The sequence below is a fragment of the Parasteatoda tepidariorum genome, chromosome 11, assembly GCF_982258835.1.
Source record: "Parasteatoda tepidariorum strain Cologne lab strain chromosome 11, Ptep-v5.0, whole genome shotgun sequence".
NCBI lineage: Eukaryota > Metazoa > Arthropoda > Arachnida > Araneae > Theridiidae > Parasteatoda > Parasteatoda tepidariorum.
Window position 1 is genome coordinate 8,305,398 of NC_141765.1, and position 20,466 is coordinate 8,325,863.

Below are 20,466 nucleotides of genomic sequence, written 5' to 3' on the forward strand. Positions count from 1 at the left end.
CAACTATGTTCAAGTAGCTTACAGACGTCAGGGATTGTTCTATGAGGATTATGGATCCTAATGTGCCCCATGAAAACATTGCTCCTGGGCGAGAAACTATGAAAATCTGGACGAGCCCATTGTTATAGATGGAGGGTGGTCATAATGTAATGGCTCTTCGGTATATATATATATATATATATATATATATATATATATATATATATATATATATATATATATATATATATATATATATATATATATATATATATATATATATATATATATATATATATATATATATATATATATATATATATATATATATATATATATATATATATCATCGTATTTGCAACAAGGCTATAAGGACACTTATCTTCTTATCTCATTTTTGTGTCTAAATTGTTTCTTATCATCCTTTAATTGCCTCATTACATTCATATGATTACACATATATAATTAAAAATTATGAAATGACACCAATTTTACATTTTCTTACTGTTATTTTCTAGCAAAGTTTAAAATTGAAATTCCCTTATTTTAGTTTTTTATTGTTGTTGTTCTTGCATAATGATTAACTTATCCAAGCGTTCTTATCCTATTTTCGCACACGGAGAAAGAAATTCAAGTAAAATTACAGTACTACATTTTAATGACATTTTTGGTAAGAAAAGAACAATAATTCTGGATAAAATAACCAATATTAAAATCATCCATTATATTTAAATCATTCATTATCTTGAGAAGAAACAATTTTAACTTTTGATTAAATCATATTTTTGGAAATTTTTTTAAATTTTTTGGTGAATTTACCGTATTATATAGTAATGGCATTTCTGGTAAAAAGAAATATAAATCTCGTTGAAATAATCTAAATATACGGTATTTAAACCATTCATTTGGTAATTTTTCCGTTTATATGGAACGGTTTAACGTAAGTTCTGGTTTTCAAAATTATATTTCTTCTTATCACATATTTACTTAATAAAAATTATTAAGCTTATTGGTATACCCATTGAGCAAGAAACACGGTAAATTTTTTTAAATTCTGACCACTTTTTTCTCAGTATATCTAAGTTGCCTCTTATCATTCTTTTTTCTTCTTGTCAAGTTGTACTCATTACTTATAGACTATTTATTGATTTCAGTTTTACATATTTTTAACATTACTTTCCTGAAAATTTTGAGAAAAAAAAGTCAGTAAAATTAATTTTTAACGTTATTGTAATTCATTACATTTTTTAAGTAAAATATTCATTCCCTTTTACAAAATGTTCGTATTTAAATTTTTTCTTATCAGTTTTTTCTCTCCTTATTTCATTGCACTTATTAAATTTAGAATTGTTAATTATTAGTTGACTCTATAATAACACACCATTAATTTTCAATAAGATTTAAAATGAAAAGTGGAAATTTTCTGTTATTTTCTTAGTATCACAATTATTTACTAACTTTTTCAATCGCTCTTATCTCAATTTTATACCTAAGAGCTGATAACAATTTATCTCTTTCCAATCCTGTATTCTTTTTTGATACTACAATTTTCTCATAAATTTCTATGCAAATTAAATATAAATGAAAAAAGAAATTGTATATTTGAAACATAGATTTTAAGTTGATGATAGCCTTAATACAAAATAGAATCTATTTCAATTTGTTTTCACAAGAAGAATCTTATTCAGAAAATCATTTACTTTTTCATGTACTCGTACAAAATTTATTTGGCTAAAAATGATCTACATTAACTGTGATTCTCTCAATCTACCCTTCAAAATTTATTTGAATATACCTTATTTCTTTTTCTTTTGATTGGTAATTATACAATTTTTTTGATAAATAATTTGAAAGATAAATTCTTTTTATACTTTTTCACGTAAAAATGAAGAAGAATTAATAAATTAAATTTAAAAAAATTCTTTTCGGAGTTTGAAAAAGACAGCTCCAATATACATTCCTTTCCGTAAATTAATTCAGAATTACCCGGAAATCGAAGTCTAAAGTAAACATTTCAGCTGTAGAACTATCACACACATTTTCAAGAATAATATGCAAATTAAACTAAGCCACCAGATAGTTCGTCACGAACTCGATAGAGTAAGAGAGGGGTATACTAGCAAAGAAGCAAAATTGTTCACAAGCCTTCTAAAAGCTGCCCAGTGCCATAACCGAATAGTTATGACACAGAAGATGAAATTGGATGATTTCTAACGTGGTGGAATTATTGGCAAACTTAACTCAAGTGGAAGTATCCAAAGAAATTGGAATTGCCCAAAGTGTTGTCTCTAGTCTTTGGTAACGATTCCAAGATGATATAAATACTAGTAGAAGTTACAGTACAGGTCTCTCCCAAGTTACAACACCGAATGAAGACAGGCATTTGGCAGTAATCGCCAAAAGAAGCAGGTGGAGCCTCTCCTGTCATGTCAGCTATCTGCTGCTACAGGTACTACAGTTTCAAAGCAAACCGTGCATAGACATCTAGAAAATATTGGTTCATATGCTCGCTGACTAGTCAGTTGTGTTCTGCCTACGGCAATCCACTTTTGCCAGTGCTTAGCTTGGAATAGAAAGCATACAATTTGGACATTTTCATTTTTATATTTTATAACCGTCATTGAACAGCAGACCAGATTTTGAGTTTACGGCTACCAATATTCAACTCCGTAGCTTTGTAATCTAGAATCCAATCCAGATGTCAAGATAACTCCTGGACCAAGTATATGGAGAAATTTAACGAATTCTTATGAAATGTTTAAAACTCCTTCTTTGTGTATTTTTTTCAAATAACAAGAATGCATTTGCAATAAGAAAAAAAAAGAATGTGAAAAAGCTGTAGAATTCACTCATGACGGAACTGAAACGAGTCTTTCTTCCCCAATCGAAATTTTATTTGTTCTGGAACAACCCCACTATCTTTAAAAATGATAAATTTCCATCAGTGTCAATTTAAGACCCACCACAATATCAGAAATAGTTACACGCAATTTCCATAATATTTTGGTTAACTGTCTCAAAACGCGGAAAAGTAGCATCAGTTTTCATCGATGAAGGCGTGAAATTTGTGCTGAAATCTATAAAAAAGTAAGTTGGGGAAAATTATTTTACCCAATCTTAAAGCTATGCACGGAGACAAATGACACAAGATGATGATCTTCCTCAAACTCCGAATTTTATACGTAATGGGGCAGAGGCAATTTGACTGATTTTCTGCTAGAAGATGAAGTGCCCCTGAGCTCTCTGAATCTTATTCTCTTCGATTATTTTGCTTGCGGTAAGTGCTATCAAAACTTGATAATGTAAAACGTAGAAATTAGAATCAATTTTGAATTATTATGCAGGAACTAAGGGAAGAGATTCCATGCTTGTTAAACGTTCTGCTTGCACCAGTTTTGATAAAAGACCATAAAGCTTATAAAAAGTTAATTGATGAAATCATTCCAACCCATTTGCCTTATTGACCTTAAATATGTTTCTTTTGGCGATATCAAAATCATAATAAATTTAATTCCCCCTAGCAAATTTTTGCTTTAAACTTCATTAGAACTTATTGGTTACCTTGTACATAGTAAAAACAATGCAGAGTTGAAACACTTATGCGTATCTTTAATTTTTGAATTGTTTAACAGCGCTGTTATAAAGGTTGAAGTTTAATATTTGAATAAAAATTTATAAATAAAACAAAATAGGCAGTAGAAAAACTGAGTAACAAAACTGAGCAATTTAATTTACATAAATTGTTTTACGTTATATGCAAACTTTAGCGTGAAAAAAATATAACACTTTTTGATCTTTTTAGGTCTTCTTGGGCGTCACTTCAGTGAAAAAATAACATTTAAAATGCAAACAAAAAATCCTTTCTTTTTTTACTGTAAGCAAGCAAAGATGTTCAACAACAACCATTAAAATAAAAATAAAAAGTTGCTCCAAAAATCATTTTTTTAGAATACCTCTGAGAAATTTATCTGTGCAAAATAACAGGACTATGCTTCTTTAAGTTGGAAGTGCCAAAAAAGGAAGGGAGGAGAATAAAATCGGATTTACTCTATGACTACGAACGACTTAAGAATAAATAAAGAGCAAATCAATAGAAGTTTCTTCGATATTTTTAAGCATTACTGACTTATTTTTCCAAGTTAAGTGTAGAACAGTTATCTTAAAATATGAAATTCATAGATTTGAACTTTAATTTTTTTTTAAAAAAACATGAGTTTAATCGTTTACTCTCTGGGAAGAAATTTGGAAAAATATAAAGTTTAAAATATTTTTTTTTAATTTTTTTATCAGCAAAATATTTCTCTTAAATTAAAATCTTCATATAAATGTAGTAAGTAAACTGAAAAATCAGGATCTTAGCAAATATTGCCAGCATTTTGTAATTCGCCAGTCTCGATTTGAACGTCTTCAGTATTTTCAGAATAACCTTTCGTTCTTTAAGACTTGTTGAAATAGGCTCATATCTATTTAAACTAATTAGGACATGTGTGAAAAATTATACTCACTTTTACTGAATTTGTTTCGGCTCATTGCGATGAGCCCTGTGTTATGCCGTCGACCTACTAAGTTCATTTCAAAATTAATCAATTCATCTCTTATTTTACCAAAATTTATCTCTTATGTTAAAAAGCTTCATATATACATAGTTCGGTTTTACCCTGTCCCGCCCCTATTTCGGGGCATCCAGGGAATACTGTTGAAGGATCGATTCAGGCCAGATCCTCCATTTTGTTTTCAGAAAGTCTTTTAAAAATATCTTCAATTCCTTTGATTAGTTTCTTTTAATTCCAGTTTCTTTTAATGGTATCAAAGTTGAAATTTCTCGTGAAAAATTTATGTGTAAAGTATGTGTTCGATAGCTTCATAAGTTTTACAAACTTTGCAGTTCGGATCTTTTCCGAACAATTATGACTGATAACTACCTTGGGTTCCATGGTTAGTTAGAAATTGATTGATATAAAAGTTAGAGTAGATTTTTCGATTGCGGACTTTTGGGATAAATTGGTAAGTGTGTCGGTCTTTTTTATCATCACTATCCCATCTTTGCCATGTTAAGCTTCATACATGCACCGAAGAGCCATTACATTATGACTACCCTGCTAATAACATGTAGGTCCACTTTTAGCCCTCAAAACTGCTAGCATCCGCCGTGGCAGTGATTCCACAAGCTGCTGATAGGTAGTCTGAGGTATCTGGTACCAAGCGCTCACCAACTGGACCTGCAATTCCCTCACATTGCGAGGGGGTAGCGTGGCAGCACGAATTTGGCTTTCCAAGTAGGACCACAAATGCTCTATTGGATTAAGGTCAGGTGAATTTGGGGGCCAAGACATAACTTGAAAGTCACTGGAATGTTCCTCGACGATTCGATCCTTATGACATGGTGCATTATTCTGTTGGTAAACGCCATCCCCCGCAGGAAAAACTGTTGTCATGAATGGGTGAACCTGGTCTGCAACTATGTTCAAGTAGCTTACAGACGTCAGGGATTGTTCTATGAGGATTATGGGTCCTAATGTGCCCCATGAAAACATTATTCCTGGGTGAGACCATTGTTATAGATGGAGGGTGGTCATAATGTAATGGCTTCTTGGTATATATATATATATATATATATATATATATATATATATATATATATATATATATATATATATATATATATATATATATATAGTGATTTCGCACATTTATCTATTATGTTTAAGGCTTTCAGATTCTTGAGGAACCGACAACAAATTACAAACCGAAAATAGTGTTTTTGAACACCCTGTGCCGAAAAATGTAGCAATAAATTTGTACCTTGTAACAATTATTTTGGTTATTATATTCAATGATTGCACAAAGTTCCGTAAATCTAGATTAGATATTCATGGAGATATGGACATTTTTATAAAAAAAACTATTTTTTTGGTCAAACTTTTTTTGCTATAGTTTTAAACATTTTCACTAAGATGAAACAAAATTTTTAGAGAAGATTAAAATTTATTACAAAATGTTTGCTTTAAAAATTGAAAATATATTCAATATATAAGTAATTAAAGTAATTATTTTATACTGCACGGAAAAAATCAATCATTGCAATCACTGCATAAGATTTCGAAAGCCTAGCTTAAACATTCATAGAGATATGGACATTTTTATAAAAAAAAACTAATATTTTTGCCTCGTGTTTTCTTGCTATAACTTTAAAAATATTCAGTAAAATTAACAAAATTTTTGGGACAATTAAAAATTAAATTTTTTTTTTTTAAATTCGGAAAAAGTTTGCTTAAAATTACGCAAGATAGGAGTGTTTAAAGTAGTTCTTTTGTAATGCGCATGAGCAAGAAATTCTAGATTTTTTTCTTCATAATTTTGTAGTGAATCGTATTTAGCTGCCAATGAAAAAGATCTGACTTGAATATCCTAAAAATTTAAAAAGTTTCAAGTAATTTTTGTACTTTTTAAAAGAAACTCAAAAGGATAAGGGGTTTTCTGCAAATATTGTTCTGTATCTTTAGACAAAACTAAATAAGAAATGATAATACCTTACAATATGTGCTCATACACCGAAATATGATTGTATAATCCCATTTTGGCAATGCAGTTGGTTTCGGCAAACCAACCAATAATCAACCTAATTCAGAAAAATGCTTTTATCCTTCATCAGAGACTTATTGGGTTGCCAAGTAATTCTTATTGGTTGAATCATGATAATAATAGGCAAAGAAATCTGAAAACGTAAAATGGTTTCCTGCAGTGTGTCTCTCACCTTGAACAACACAATGACATAAGAACACTGAAACAGGCACTACTGTTTTTGACAAACCCTTTGAACTATAGCTTCCTTGATGTGCGGCTGGACCTGAATATAAAAGTAGATAGGAAATAAATGAGTCCAGAGCAAATGAAAGCTATTGCGTTGGAAACAATTGAGCAGCGATTTCCTGCTGAGGAATGGATACATATATACACGGATGGTTCTCTGACCGTTAGGGACCAGGGGGCTGGAGTTGGAATTTTTAGCAAGCTTTTCAGTTTCTACTTACCCGTAGGGGCTTACTCCACGCATTTTGATGGAGAACTGAAAGCCATCCAGGTGGCACTTCAAAAACTATCATTGATACAGAACTCTTTCAAGAAAGCAGTTATCCTTTCATATTCAACTTCAGCAATGCAGGCCATCTCTTTTTATCAAGAGTGTAAGAACATATTAGTCAAGCTGTGCCAGGAAATCATGAAAGAACTTTCCCACAAGATATCTTTTAAATGGGTACCCTCACACTGCGGTATTTATGGAAATGAGATGGTAGATATACTTGCCAAAAGAGGAGCTGCGGTTCTCCAAAACCCCAAAACTAAAGGAAACCTCCATTGCATTAAACTGCTGACATCACTCATATATCAAAAGACACTTAGAAATTTTGCCACTCGGGTTTGCGATGGCAAGCCTTGGAGTGCTCTTTTAACAAACTCAGCTTTTATTCCTGACCACCAGCGATCAGTTGCGGTTGCAGCTTTTAGACTATTAACGGGGCATGACTGTCTACAGAATCATTTATTTCGCATTGGACTAGCTGATTCACCTTTGTGTGTTATATGTGATAGTGGACGGCCAATGACGGCAGAACATTTGGACGAGTGTAAAGTACTGACAGATTTTGTATACTTCAACGCTATTGGCAAGCAAGAAGTTTAATGGCCAAACGGAGGAAGTTAACTGGCATTTGACAAATAAAATAAATATAATTGTATGAGGATACGAAACGTATTTTTATTCAAGATGCTTCCCTAGAATGCCGGTGGAAAACCCCTTATCATGAATTTCATTGTAGAAAACTCTCTATCATTTTAAACTTTCTTTTAAAAAGCACGAAAGCACTACTTAGAAATTTGCGTAAGACTTTTTAAATTTTTAAGATATTCAAATCGGAATTTTTCGTTTTATTAGTTGTCATATACGATTCGCTACAGAATTAAAAAAAATTAAAATGTTTCAACGCATGTGCAGTGTAAAGAAACTAATTTAATTACTTATATCTTGCCCAGTTTTAAACAAATTTTTTTCAAATTTTAAAGCAATAATTTCGCATTTAATTTTAAATTGCTCCAAAAAAAATTTTTTTTATTGAATATACTTTTAATTAAAAAAAAAAATTTTTTATTGAAGAAATTTTTTTTTAAACTGAAAACAAAATTTTTTTATTGAAGTTATAGCAAAAAAATGTTAGACAAAAGGATAAGTGTTTTTTATAAAAACGTCCATTTTTTCATAAATATATAAGTTACATACACGAAAGTTTGTATAATTATCGCATATAATACGCAAAATAATTGTTACAAGTCACAAATGTATTGCTACATTTTTGGCATAGGATGTTCCAAAACTTTCTTTTCCGTTTTTAATTTTGTTGAAGCCGGTATGAATGTAGTAATAGTAGCGCCACCTACATTAATTAGAAAAAAGTTACTTCCTTGTTGGATATCATTGCGTCTAGAGAAAGACCAATGCGCTGTTCTTAATAAACGCATATTAATAATTAATCCGCCATTTATTCCTTTTGTTGTTGTTTATCTAAAATCAGATCGACATTATCTTTATGAGCTCGTAATATACGAACCACGCAAACCCGCAAACGCAATTAAAATACAAAATATCAACAAATTTACTGTCGGTTCCTCCAACTTCTAAAAGCTTTAAACTTCCTTAATAAGTATGAGAAATCGCATAACCTAAACACGTTTAAATTTGTAAACGGATTCTATAAGTTTTTTTAGAAATTTTTAGAAAGATCAAAAAATATGTTAGTATAGAAGTGTTTAAATTATACATTATTTTGCCCAACCCCTATGTATATCTTTATATAATATAAGAAGAGAGTGAAAGGATAACACATAGCCAATCACAGAAGAATTGGCCGGAAAACCACGTGATAGGATCCAGTTTCTCCTCATTGTTTTGATTGTCATCAGCATAAAATTAATAAAAGTCGTAAATCTCTATAAATATCTCTGTATCCCAAATTTGAAGTTCTTTTTTCTGTACTGTTATTATTACGTTTTTAATTAAAGAGTTAAAAACAAAGAAAATTGTTTTTTTTTTCTTCTTTTGTTTTATTATAATGCAATACTGTGCTACATTTTAAGAAAAAGTTATTTATAAAGGTAAGATAAAGTTATTTAGATTATTATTTACCATTTTACAATTATAGTTTTTGCGCAGATTATATTAATATACCGTTATAAATTACAATTAAAGAGATCTGTAAAATGATATAGAACTTAATAATCAGCTTCATGCACAATAAAATGCAAACAAAAATAATATTTAATATATCCGCCTGTTTGGTGAGCGAAAATATTAAATTACGGTTGTGAACACATCAAATTTGTTTGACACCAATAGATCTAATTATTTATAATACTAATCGATAATACTAATAGATAATAATATTTGGTCGTGGAAAGAGGAGGCACAAGATTAAGCAAACAGAATTCTTTTTAGTACATACATGTTAAGTGACTAATTTTAACTTTAGTAGAAAAACTGTTTTCTGCCGAGAAACGACAACTATTGCAAAGCAATCATCGTTGTTGGTGAGCGGCAGCGAACAGGGGGCTTAGCCCCCTAGTATATATATATATAAAGTAAGTTAATTGAAAATAGATTTTTTCTTACATTCTCTAAAAATATATTTTTTAAAGACCAGTAAAAAGTTGCACCTGATTAACACAACTTATATAAATCTTCCAGATCTTCCTAACCTAAATTTCTATCGTATTTTCCTAAAAACGATACTTAATAACTTAACCCTATTTATATCATTGCATTCTCTATAATGTATGGTATGAAGTGAAGAATTTTTTGTTAACTATAGTTTTTTATAAAAACGTCCATTTTTTCATAAATATATAAGTTACATACACGAAAGTTTGTATAATTATCGCATATAATACGCAAAATAATTGTTACAAGTCACAAATGTATTGCTACATTTTTGGCATAGGATGTTCCAAAACTTTCTTTTCCATTTTTAATTTTGTTGAAGCCGGTATGAATGTAGTAATAGTAGCGCCACCTACATTAATTAGAAAAAAGTTACTTCCTTGTTGGATATCATTGCGTCTAGAGAAAGACCAATGCGCTGTTCTTAATAAACGCATATTAATAATTAATCCGCCATTTATTCCTTTTGTTGTTGTTTATCTAAAATCAGATCGACATTATCTTTATGAGCTCGTAATATACGAACCACGCAAACCCGCAAACGCAATTAAAATACAAAATATCAACATGGTCCGTCGAGCCGGAGCATGGCTCGTGAAGATAGTGTTGCGCATTAAACAATAATCAACGCCTTCCATTGGATTACTAACGCATGATATGGTAATATATTATAAATTTATCCCGAAGAAGGGGTAAGTAGACTTTATAGTTATTTTGAACTATTTTAGACATTAAACATGGCAAAAGAATTAGAACTCCAAAAATTGAAAACAAAGCTGTCTTCTGTACGAAGATCAGTAACTGGTTATTTGAAAAAAGTAGAAGGTAATTTATCAGTAGAAGAAATTAATTTTGATGAATTGTCGGAAAACTTAGAGCTATTAAAAATAAAAGAAACTGAGTTAAAAAAGATAAACTCTGCTTTTGAAAATCTTATTCAAGATGAAACTGAATTGAACAACGAACTAGATAAGGCAAACGAGTACGAAGAAAAAATTATAGTATGGAAATTTCGCTGTGAGAAAAAACTAAAAGAGCAACTGAGAAATGAGTCAGTTTTTTCTGCTCCAAACTTCGAGAAAAACGCGAGTGAAACTATAAAACTTCCGAAACTCTCCTTACCCTTTTTTAGCGGTAATATTACCGAATGGTTAACCTTTAAAGATTTATTTAAAGCCACCGTAACAAAAAATGAATCGTTATCAAACGCGCAAAAGCTTCAGTATTTAAAGACATCTTTAAAAGGTGATGCCTCGCGAATCGTTCAATCTATCGCAATTTCAGATAATAATTTTGGGTAAAAGGTATTCAAATTAGTGAGAACAAAATTTCGCTCATATTAAACGCTTTTTAAATCTTCCGAATATTCATAATGAATCCGCTACATCTTTATTGAACTTGGTTGATAATGTAAATGAAATTATTCGTTCATTAGAAACTTTAGGCCAAAAAATGGATACTTTTAGTGACACTTTAATGTTGTATTTAATATTGCAAAAATTAGATAGTTCCTCTAAATTGTGGTGGGAGCGCCAATTAAATAATACTGAAATACCCAAACTCAAAGATTTAATAGAATTTTTAAAAAGCTATGCTAGAACTCTTCAAAACAGCAAAAGTTCGTCCAGTAAATTTCAAAAACCTATTAATGCTAAAGTTAATTCTTTTGTTTCGCTTTCTATATGTGTATATTGTAAAGATAATCATTATATTTCAAAGTGTTCGAAATTTTGCAATTTACCAGTTCAGCGAAAGATTGATTTCGTTGAAAATAATAATCTTTGTTATAACTGTTTATCAGGAATTCACACTATAAAAAAATGTTAATCTTCTAACACCTGTTTTAAGTGTAATCTCAGACATCACAGCTCTTTGCATAGAGATGAGAAACCGAAACCCTTTTTTCTCTTTTTAAGTGCCCCTGAATTTATACCCAGAGCAGAAGAACAGAAATCAACGACGCCATCAGCCGCGCCTATTAATGAAGTTTCGTCTACAGTATGTGCGAATTATTCGAAAAGTGAGCAATTGGGCGATAGCATAAATCAAAGGAATTCTTCAGTTCTTTTATGCACAGCTATAGTTAAGGTTATAAATTCTCAAAACGAATCCATTAACTGTCGAATCCTCTTAGACTCGGGATCTGAGAAAGACTTAATTACTCGCGAATGTGTCAGCAAGTTAAAATTAAAAATAAATCCCGCTCAAATATCTATTTCTTGTTTAGGAAGTTGTAATACTTCGAGTAATGGGCAAGTAGATTTATTATTTTCGCCTCATTTTAATGATAATTTAAGATTCTCAACATCCGCATATGTTATTGATAAAATTTGGGGGGAAAACACCAAATTCTTCCATTCCAATTGATTTGTCTAGAAAATATCAAGATCTCGTACTAGCTGACCCATATTTTTGGAAATCAGGAGATATTGATATTCTATGCGGTGTGAATGTATTCTTTACATTAATTAACGGAAAAGTAATAAAACGCGATAAAAATCTCCCTTTCGCAGTATGCTCTAAACTAGGTTGGATAATTTCCGGAGCTACTACTTTTGAATGCTCTAAAACCAAAGAAATTTCAGTTAATAATTTTAATATAAGTAGCGATGACTTAGTCAGAACATTCTGGGAATTGGAACAAATTCCTTCAACACAACCGCTTACAAAGGAAGAAAACCTTTGTGAAACACATTTTGTGGAAAATGTCACACGCAATAAAGAAGGCAGGTATTCCGTCAGACTCCCGTTTAAACCCAATAAGGGAATTTTGGGAAATTCAAAAGCCTCCGCGTTCAAATTGCTTTTTAGTCTAGAAAGAAGACTTTTAAAAACTCCAGATATTTATTTTCAATACAAAAAATTTATGGCGGAATCCTTTCTCTTGGGCATATGGAGGAAGCTAATAATCTAAATTTAGATAACAAAAATGAGCACTATTTCATCCCGCATCATCACGTAATTAATGATTCTAGTCCAACCACAAAATTGAGGGTTGTTTTTAATGCCAGAGCAAAAACTGCATCCGGGTTATCACTGAATGAAACGCTAATGAATGGTCCTAAAGTACAAGACGATCTTTTCGCAATTCTTCTAAGGTTTAGACGTTACAATATCGCGATAACATGTGATTTGCAAAAAATGTATCGGCAAATAGAGATTCATAGATCGTAATTTTCAAAAAATTCTGTGGAGAGCTGATCCCATGAAACCAGTTAGGGAATATCGCTTGTGTACCGTAACATATGGTACCCCGCCGGCCAGTTATTTGGCAACGCGAGTTTTTAAACAATTAGTCATCGATGAAGGATTAGATTTTCCTAAAGCAGCTAATTTAGTCTTACATAATTTTTATATAGATGAAGGCTTGTTTGGAGCAGAAAGTGCTGACGAAGCCGTTGCATTAATAAGTGAACTTAGTGAGCTGTTGAGAAAAGGAAAATTCGAGCTTCACAAATGGTGTACCAATAGTCCTTCTGTTTTGGAATTTTTAAGTCAACCTAAAAGTATTGACAATGCATCATGTAGTACTGCTGACTCTAAATTTATTAAGGTGCTAGGGCTGAGATGGGACCCAAAACATGATGATTTTACCTACAACATTTCCTTTTGTGATGATTTTAAGGATGAAAATCCTACAAAAAGGTCCATCCTGTCCTGTGTGTCAAAAATCTTTGATCTACTGGGATGGTTATCCCCTATTATCATAACGGCAAAAATTCTAATTCAGGAATTATGGAAGCATCAGTTGGCTTGGGATGATCCAGTGCCCCAGGATATTAAATAGCAGTGGATCAAATATCGAGAAGATATTTCCCAAGTTACGTTAACTGTACCTAGAAAAGTTCTTCTGTACTCCCCATCAGGAATAGTTTTATTGTTTCTGTGATGCGTCGGAAAAGGCGTACGCTGCAGTTATATACTTGAAATCAACTACCATAACCACTACACAGGTTAATGTACTTACATCCAAAACACGCGTCGCACCATTGAAAACGATATCAATACCGTGCCTTGAACTTTGTTCAGCCGTTTCATTAGTGAACCTTTTACAAACGGTCCTCAAGTCCTTGACTATTCAAATTGACGCAATACGCGATTTTACGGACTCAACTATAGTTCTTTCATGGTTGAAATCTGAGCCATCACGTTGGCAAATTTTTATTGCCAATCGAGTTTCCGAAATTCAGTCTATTCTTCCAGTTCAACATTGGAATCATATCAGTTCTGGTCAAAACCCTGCTGATTGCGCTAGTAGAGGTCTTCCACCAAATGAGCTAGTTAATTTTGATTTGTGGTGGTCGGGTCCGTCTTGGATGAAAAGTGGCGAAATATCGCATTTGGAGGAAATCCCTCTCTCAACAGACACTCCAAAAGAAGAACGCAAAAAGACATCGTGTTTGATTGAAGCAACTCCTATTGACTTTCCGATCATTTACAATGTGTCATCATACGTTAAGTTAAAAAGATTTATAGCTTGGTGTCTCCGCTTCATAATGAACTGTAAATCTCCGAACAATCACATAAATGGTTATTTAACTAGTAGTGAGATAAAACTAGCTTGAAACGTTTTGGTTAAAATAGTCCATAAACAAGAATTTACAAACGAATATCACCAGCTAAAAAATAACAAACCAGTTTCTTCGAGTAGTAAGATCCTCTCCTTGAATCCGTTTTTGGATGAAGAGGGCCTTATCCGTGTTGGCGGTAGGTTAGAAAATACACAATTATCGAATGAAAGAAAACATCCTATTCTCCTACCGAAAAATCATCACTTAGTTAAGTGATGATCTAATTATAATTCACTATCATGAATCCTTCTTGCATGGTGGAACATTTTTACTATTATCAGTTATTCGCAAAGAATTTTGGATAGTAAATGCTAGATCAGTTATAAAAAAACAAATCTGGAAATGCATAAAATGCTTTCGATTAAAAGAAAAAACAGCGACACAAATAATGGCTCAGTTACCACCTTCAAGAGTAACTCCTTCTAGAGTATTTTCCAAGACTGGTCTGGATTATGCAGGTCCATTTTTTGTGAAACCGCGATCTGGACGTGGAGTCAGATCAGTTAAAATGTACATTTGTATTTTTGTGTGCTTCGCGACAAAAGCGGTGCACATCGAAGTTGTTGGAAATTTATCTGCTGAATCATTTATTGCAGCTCTAAAAAGATTTGTTGCGCGAAGAGGAAAACCAAATGAATTATTTTCAGACTGTGGTTCAAATTTTGTTGCTGCAAATAAGGAAATTAATCGAGTAGTTAAATCTCTTCAAAAAGAAGAATCCATCCATCAGTATTTTGCAGATGAGCAAATTAAATGGCACTTTAACCCACCTTCAGCTCCTCGCTTTGGAGGAATTTGGGAAGCTGCTGTTAAATCCGCAAAATCGCATTTGAAAAGAACAATAGGTGATCATAAATTGACCCTTGAAGAGTTTTTAACTCTTATTGCACAAATTGAATCCTGCCTGAACTTTCGTCCTTTGTGTCCTGTGTCGGACGATCCCGCTGAACTTTCAGCACTTACCCCAGGACATTTCCTTGTGGGAACCGCTCTTTCTTTTATACCAGAAGAGAACCTTCTAAACGAAAACATACCCCCATTAAAACGTTGGCAGTTGACTCAAAAACTTTTCCAGAATTTTTGGAAAAGATGGGTTAACGAGTATATTTCCAGCTTACAGTAGCGCCCCAAATGGTTGCGAATACAGCCTAATTTGAAAATTAACGATTTAGTTCTCATTAAAGAGGACAATATTCCACCTTTGAAGTGGAAATTAGGGCGTATACAATAAGTTTTTCCTAGTGCTGACGCTAAGGTAAGAGTGGTCAGTGTCAAAACTGAGACTGGAATTTATAAAAGACACATTCACAAACTGTCAGTTTTACCTATTGACTGATTAACTTTCTTTATTTTAGACTTTATTTTTATTTTTGTTTGTGTTATAGTTATCCGCTTTATACCAAGGAATCTATACATCTGTTTATGATATATATATTTAATTTCATGTATGTTGCAATAGTTTTTAATAATTATCTTTTTATTAGATGTGTATAGTTTAATCTTGTTTTTTGTTAATTTATGTGTAAATTTTGAAACTATGTTTCAAGGTGGCCCGGTATGTTGAAGCCGGTATGAATGTAGTAATAGTAGCGCCACCTACATTAATTAGAAAAAAGTTACTTCCTTGTTGGATATCATTGCGTCTAGAGAAAGACCAATGCGCTGTTCTTAATAAACGCATATTAATAATTAATCCGCCATTTATTCCTTTTGTTGTTGTTTATCTAAAATCAGATCGACATTATCTTTATGAGCTCGTAATATACGAACCACGCAAACCCGCAAACGCAATTAAAATACAAAATATCAACAAATTTACTGTCGGTTCCTCCAACTTCTAAAAGCTTTAAACTTCCTTAATAAGTATGAGAAATCGCATAACCTAAACACGTTTAAATTTGTAAACGGATTCTATAAGTTTTTTTAGAAATTTTTAGAAAGATCAAAAAATATGTTAGTATAGAAGTGTTTAAATTATACATTATTTTGCCCAACCCCTATGTATATCTTTATATAATATAAGAAGAGAGTGAAAGGATAACACATAGCCAATCACAGAAGAATTGGCCGGAAAACCACGTGATAGGATCCAGTTTCTCCTCATTGTTTTGATTGTCATCAGCATAAAATTAATAAAAGTCGTAAATCTCTATAAATATCTCTGTATCCCAAATTTGAAGTTCTTTTTTCTGTACTGTTATTATTACGTTTTTAATTAAAGAGTTAAAAACAAAGAAAATTGTTTTTTTTTCTTCTTTTGTTTTATTATAATGCAATACTGTGCTACATTTTAAGAAAAAGTTATTTATAAAGGTAAGATAAAGTTATTTAGATTATTATTTACCATTTTACAATTATAGTTTTTGCGCAGATTATATTAATATACCGTTATGAATTACAATTAAAGAGATCTGTAAAATGATATAGAACTTAATAATCAGCTTCATGCACAATAAAATGCAAACAAAAATAATATTTAATATATCCGCCTGTTTGGTGAGCGAAAATATTAAATTACGGTTGTGAACACATCAAATTTGTTTGACACCAATAGATCTAATTATTTATAATACTAATCGATAATACTAATAGATAATAATATTTGGTCGTGGAAAGAGGAGGCACAAGCTTAAGCAAACAGAATTCTTTTTAGTACATACATGTTAAGTGACTAATTTTAACTTTAGTAGAAAAACTGTTTTCTGCCGAGAAACGACAACTATTGCAAAGCAATCATCGTTGTTGGTGAGCGGCAGCGAACAGGGGGCTTAGCCCCCTAGTATATATATATATATAAAGTAAGTTAATTGAAAATAGATTTTTTCTTACATTCTCTAAAAATATATTTTTTAAAGACCAGTAAAAAGTTGCACCTGATTAACACAACTTATATAAATCTTCCAGATCTTCCTAACCTAAATTTCTATCGTATTTTCCTAAAAACGATACTTAATAACTTAACCCTATTTATATCATTGCATTCTCTATAATGTATGGTATGAAGTGAAGAATTTTTTGTTAACTATAGTTTTGAGTTTCGAAACTTCATAAATGCATAAAAAATAACCTTTTAAAGCTTATAACTTGCATGTGCTACAATGTAAAAAGTAAGTATGAAATGATTTGGGTGTGTTTAGAGACAATATGATTAAACATTTTTGGGCAAACTCAAAATGGTGTTCTCTATGCGCGATAACATTGAAACTAATTTCATTATTTCTAAAGTTTTACGTCTTGTAACTACCTTAAAAGTTCAAGTTTAGCAAAATATTTTAAACACATAAGCTTAGAGATAAATACTAAATAGGAATTCTATTTTTGGTCAAACTGAAGATGTTATTTTCTAGGCGCGATAACATTAGAACTATTTTCACTCTTTCCTAAGTTTTATGTCTTGTAAATACGGGGTAGCCGTAGAAGTTTTTCACAACCTTTCTCTTTAAAGTAAGCTAAAAGTGATAAGACTTTAGAATCCTCCGAGAAGGCGAATTTGTCGTGATACTTGTATTCTTGTGGTTTTTAGTAGCTTTCGAAATTACAAAGACACACGGGGGAAAAAAATTTCCGGTAAAATTATCACACTCTATGGTAAGAACATTTCTGATTAAAAAGAACAGAATTCTGGTCGTAAACTTCGAAATATAAGTTATTTAAATTATTCATTTGGTAATTTTTCCGTTCATATGGTAACGGTTAACCGGAAATGGGATTTTCAAAATTATAATTTTTGCTATCACATATTTAATAAGAAAATTAAAAGTAAATTGATCCGAATAAATGGTTTTTAAGCAGTGCTCTGAGGTATCATGATAAAATTACCAAATTTTATCCAATTTACCAAATTTTATTACATATCATAAAGCCACATTTTAACGTTAATTTTACCAGAATCAATATCAGAGTACTGCCGTAAAAATTACCGAACATTTTAGTGTTTCCGAAGAGCGAGAAATACGGTAAAGTTTACCAGTCTCTGGTAATTTTGAACGTACTCTTTTGCTACCATATGCAAAGTTCAACGTTTATACCGTCAATATCAATGATTGGATAGGGTTTTAATTGAGAGTATTAAAATATGCATTCATAAGCAATTTTAATTCAGAATTAGTGAAATCATTATCTATTTACAGATTATGATTAAAAAAATATTTTTTTCTTTGAAGTGTATATAAACTATAAACAACATTTCCCCTTTTGAAGAGTTTTTAAATTCATTTTTTACTTTCCTAAATAATAAATAAATAAGTTTGCTAAAATGCATAAAAGTTCAATTTAAATATTTTAAAAGCAAGCATGGAAAAAAAGATTTTAAAGCATATTACGATTTATGTAACGAAAACTTAACAAAAATAATTGAGCACTACAAGTTCATAATACTTTAGCGGAGAAAGAGAGCAAGGGATGTTACGAGTCATTTATCCCAGGGAATTTATTTCAAAGAAAAAAAATAGCGCTACTTCTCGGAACGAAATTTTTTGTGCTCATTTTTTTTTTTTTCTAGGGCTATACTATTTTTTTTCTAAAATTAATTACCGCTTGTCATAAATATGTTACCATGAAACTCAAGCACTCCTACTTTCGTGAATCTTGTTCCTTCAAACATAAAAAAATATGGTCTCTGATCCTTTCTTTCTCGCCAAATCACAATTGATATAATCCTTTGTAGTACTGACGAATGGAATAGAGATGAAAGAACCATGCATATTTGGTCAGATTCCTTTCAATGAAAGATTTATTATATTGTATTCTTTAAACTATGACGCAAAAAGTTTCGCTTCCATTTACTAAAAGAAAAAAATAAATAGATCGAAATGAAAAGAATTTTGTCTATTTCATGAACAACCTTGGGAGGTAAAAAAATAAATAAATGATTCAGTATTTTATAAACTATTTTTACATTGTTATTTACTCTTTCAAATGAATTTTAGAAGAAGTGAAATATCACTTTTTAAAAGAAACTTATAGTATGAGAGTTTCAAATATTTCGCCCAAAACAAAGCTTTCTAAAACGGTAACAAACATCAAAATAGTTTTTGAAATAAATAAGGATAGGAGACAAGATTTTATAACATTCTAGTCTATCTCAAAGCTCTAGAAGGAAATCTTTGGTTCAATTTATTTGATTATGTAAAAAGAAAAATAAATCTGGTAAAATTACCTCACAATATGGTTATGGCTTTTCTGATAAAAAAAGAAGCATTATTTTAGTTAATAAAACCTAAATATACGGTGTTTAAATCTTTCATTTGGTATTTGTTCCATTTATATGGTAACGGTTTATCAGGAATTCTGGGTTTCAAAGTTATAGCTCTTATTATTACAAATTTAGTAGAAATTACAAAACATAAAAGTTGTGCCTCACTCTAAGGTTTCACGATAAAATATCCAAATTTTATCCCATTTACCAACTTTTATCGCATATTATAAAACCATATTTTATTGTTAATTATACGAAAATCTTCACCAATGCGCTTCGGTAAAAATCACCAACCTTTTTGGTGTTCCTATAGAGCCAGAAGCCTGGTAAACTCTGTCTTATTCTGGTAGTACTTCACCATACTTTTTGTCCTTAGTGTGTTTTCCAAATCTGAAAGTTATTAAAATTTTCTTAGTCTAATCAACGCTGGAGAGGAAAAATACATGCAAATAACGCAGTGCACTATATGATTAGTCAGTGTTTCATTATATGGTTAGTGGGTAGCGAGTATGCAAGTATGTGAACAAAGTGCCACAAACTTGAAAAAGATATATACATTTCTAGTATCAGGTGGGAGGGACGTAAAGGTATGGTACTTTAGCCTCCTAGATAGCCAGACATACCATGCAGAAACTTCTTCTACTTGGGTCTAATATAGACAGTCCGGTAAGATGATATCCAGTTGATACTTATAAAGACATTTATGCTTTCATTTGTGTGACACGACAGAAGCTTTCCAGAACGTAAGTAATTCCAATGAGCGTTACTGTGAAGATTGGGTGACAGCTTCAGTTCAGAATTGCAAGCCTCTTCTGCAGCATTTAGACTAAGTCAAAGGGAAACCTAACATTCAGAAGATTTCTGTTACGCTATTGTATTGCAGTTTCTGTTCATTACTTCTTTGACCGTTCATTAATATTTAATATGCTTTTTAATAAAAAATATGCATGAATTTAAATATTGTTTCAAATAAAAATAAAGGGAAAGTATTTTTCAATAAATACTTCTTG

The 20,466-nt window shown here is 31.2% G+C and overlaps 5 protein-coding genes across 6 annotated transcripts in view; all 5 read left to right on the forward strand.

The window, feature by feature from the left end:
- The window catches only part of LOC107455242 (neuropeptide CCHamide-1 receptor-like), a 330,478-nt gene that overhangs the window by 46,391 nt on the left and 263,621 nt on the right, over window positions 1-20,466 (forward strand). The window lies entirely within an intron of this gene.
- Window positions 6,854-7,660, forward strand: LOC107455237 (uncharacterized). The gene has a single exon (XM_016072740.3). It carries the CDS (start codon window positions 6,854-6,856, stop codon window positions 7,658-7,660), a length of 807 nt encoding a protein of 268 aa, XP_015928226.3.
- LOC147801219 (uncharacterized) lies at window positions 10,426-10,989 on the forward strand. The gene has a single exon (XM_087154431.1). It carries the CDS (start codon window positions 10,426-10,428, stop codon window positions 10,987-10,989), a length of 564 nt encoding a protein of 187 aa, XP_087010557.1.
- Window positions 12,894-13,475, forward strand: LOC139427009 (uncharacterized). Its single transcript, XM_071187292.1, has one exon. The coding sequence runs from the start codon at window positions 12,894-12,896 to the stop codon at window positions 13,473-13,475; it is 582 nt and encodes a 193-aa protein (XP_071043393.1).
- LOC122271867 (uncharacterized) lies at window positions 14,648-15,382 on the forward strand. Its single transcript, XM_043054525.2, has one exon. The coding sequence runs from the start codon at window positions 14,648-14,650 to the stop codon at window positions 15,380-15,382; it is 735 nt and encodes a 244-aa protein (XP_042910459.2).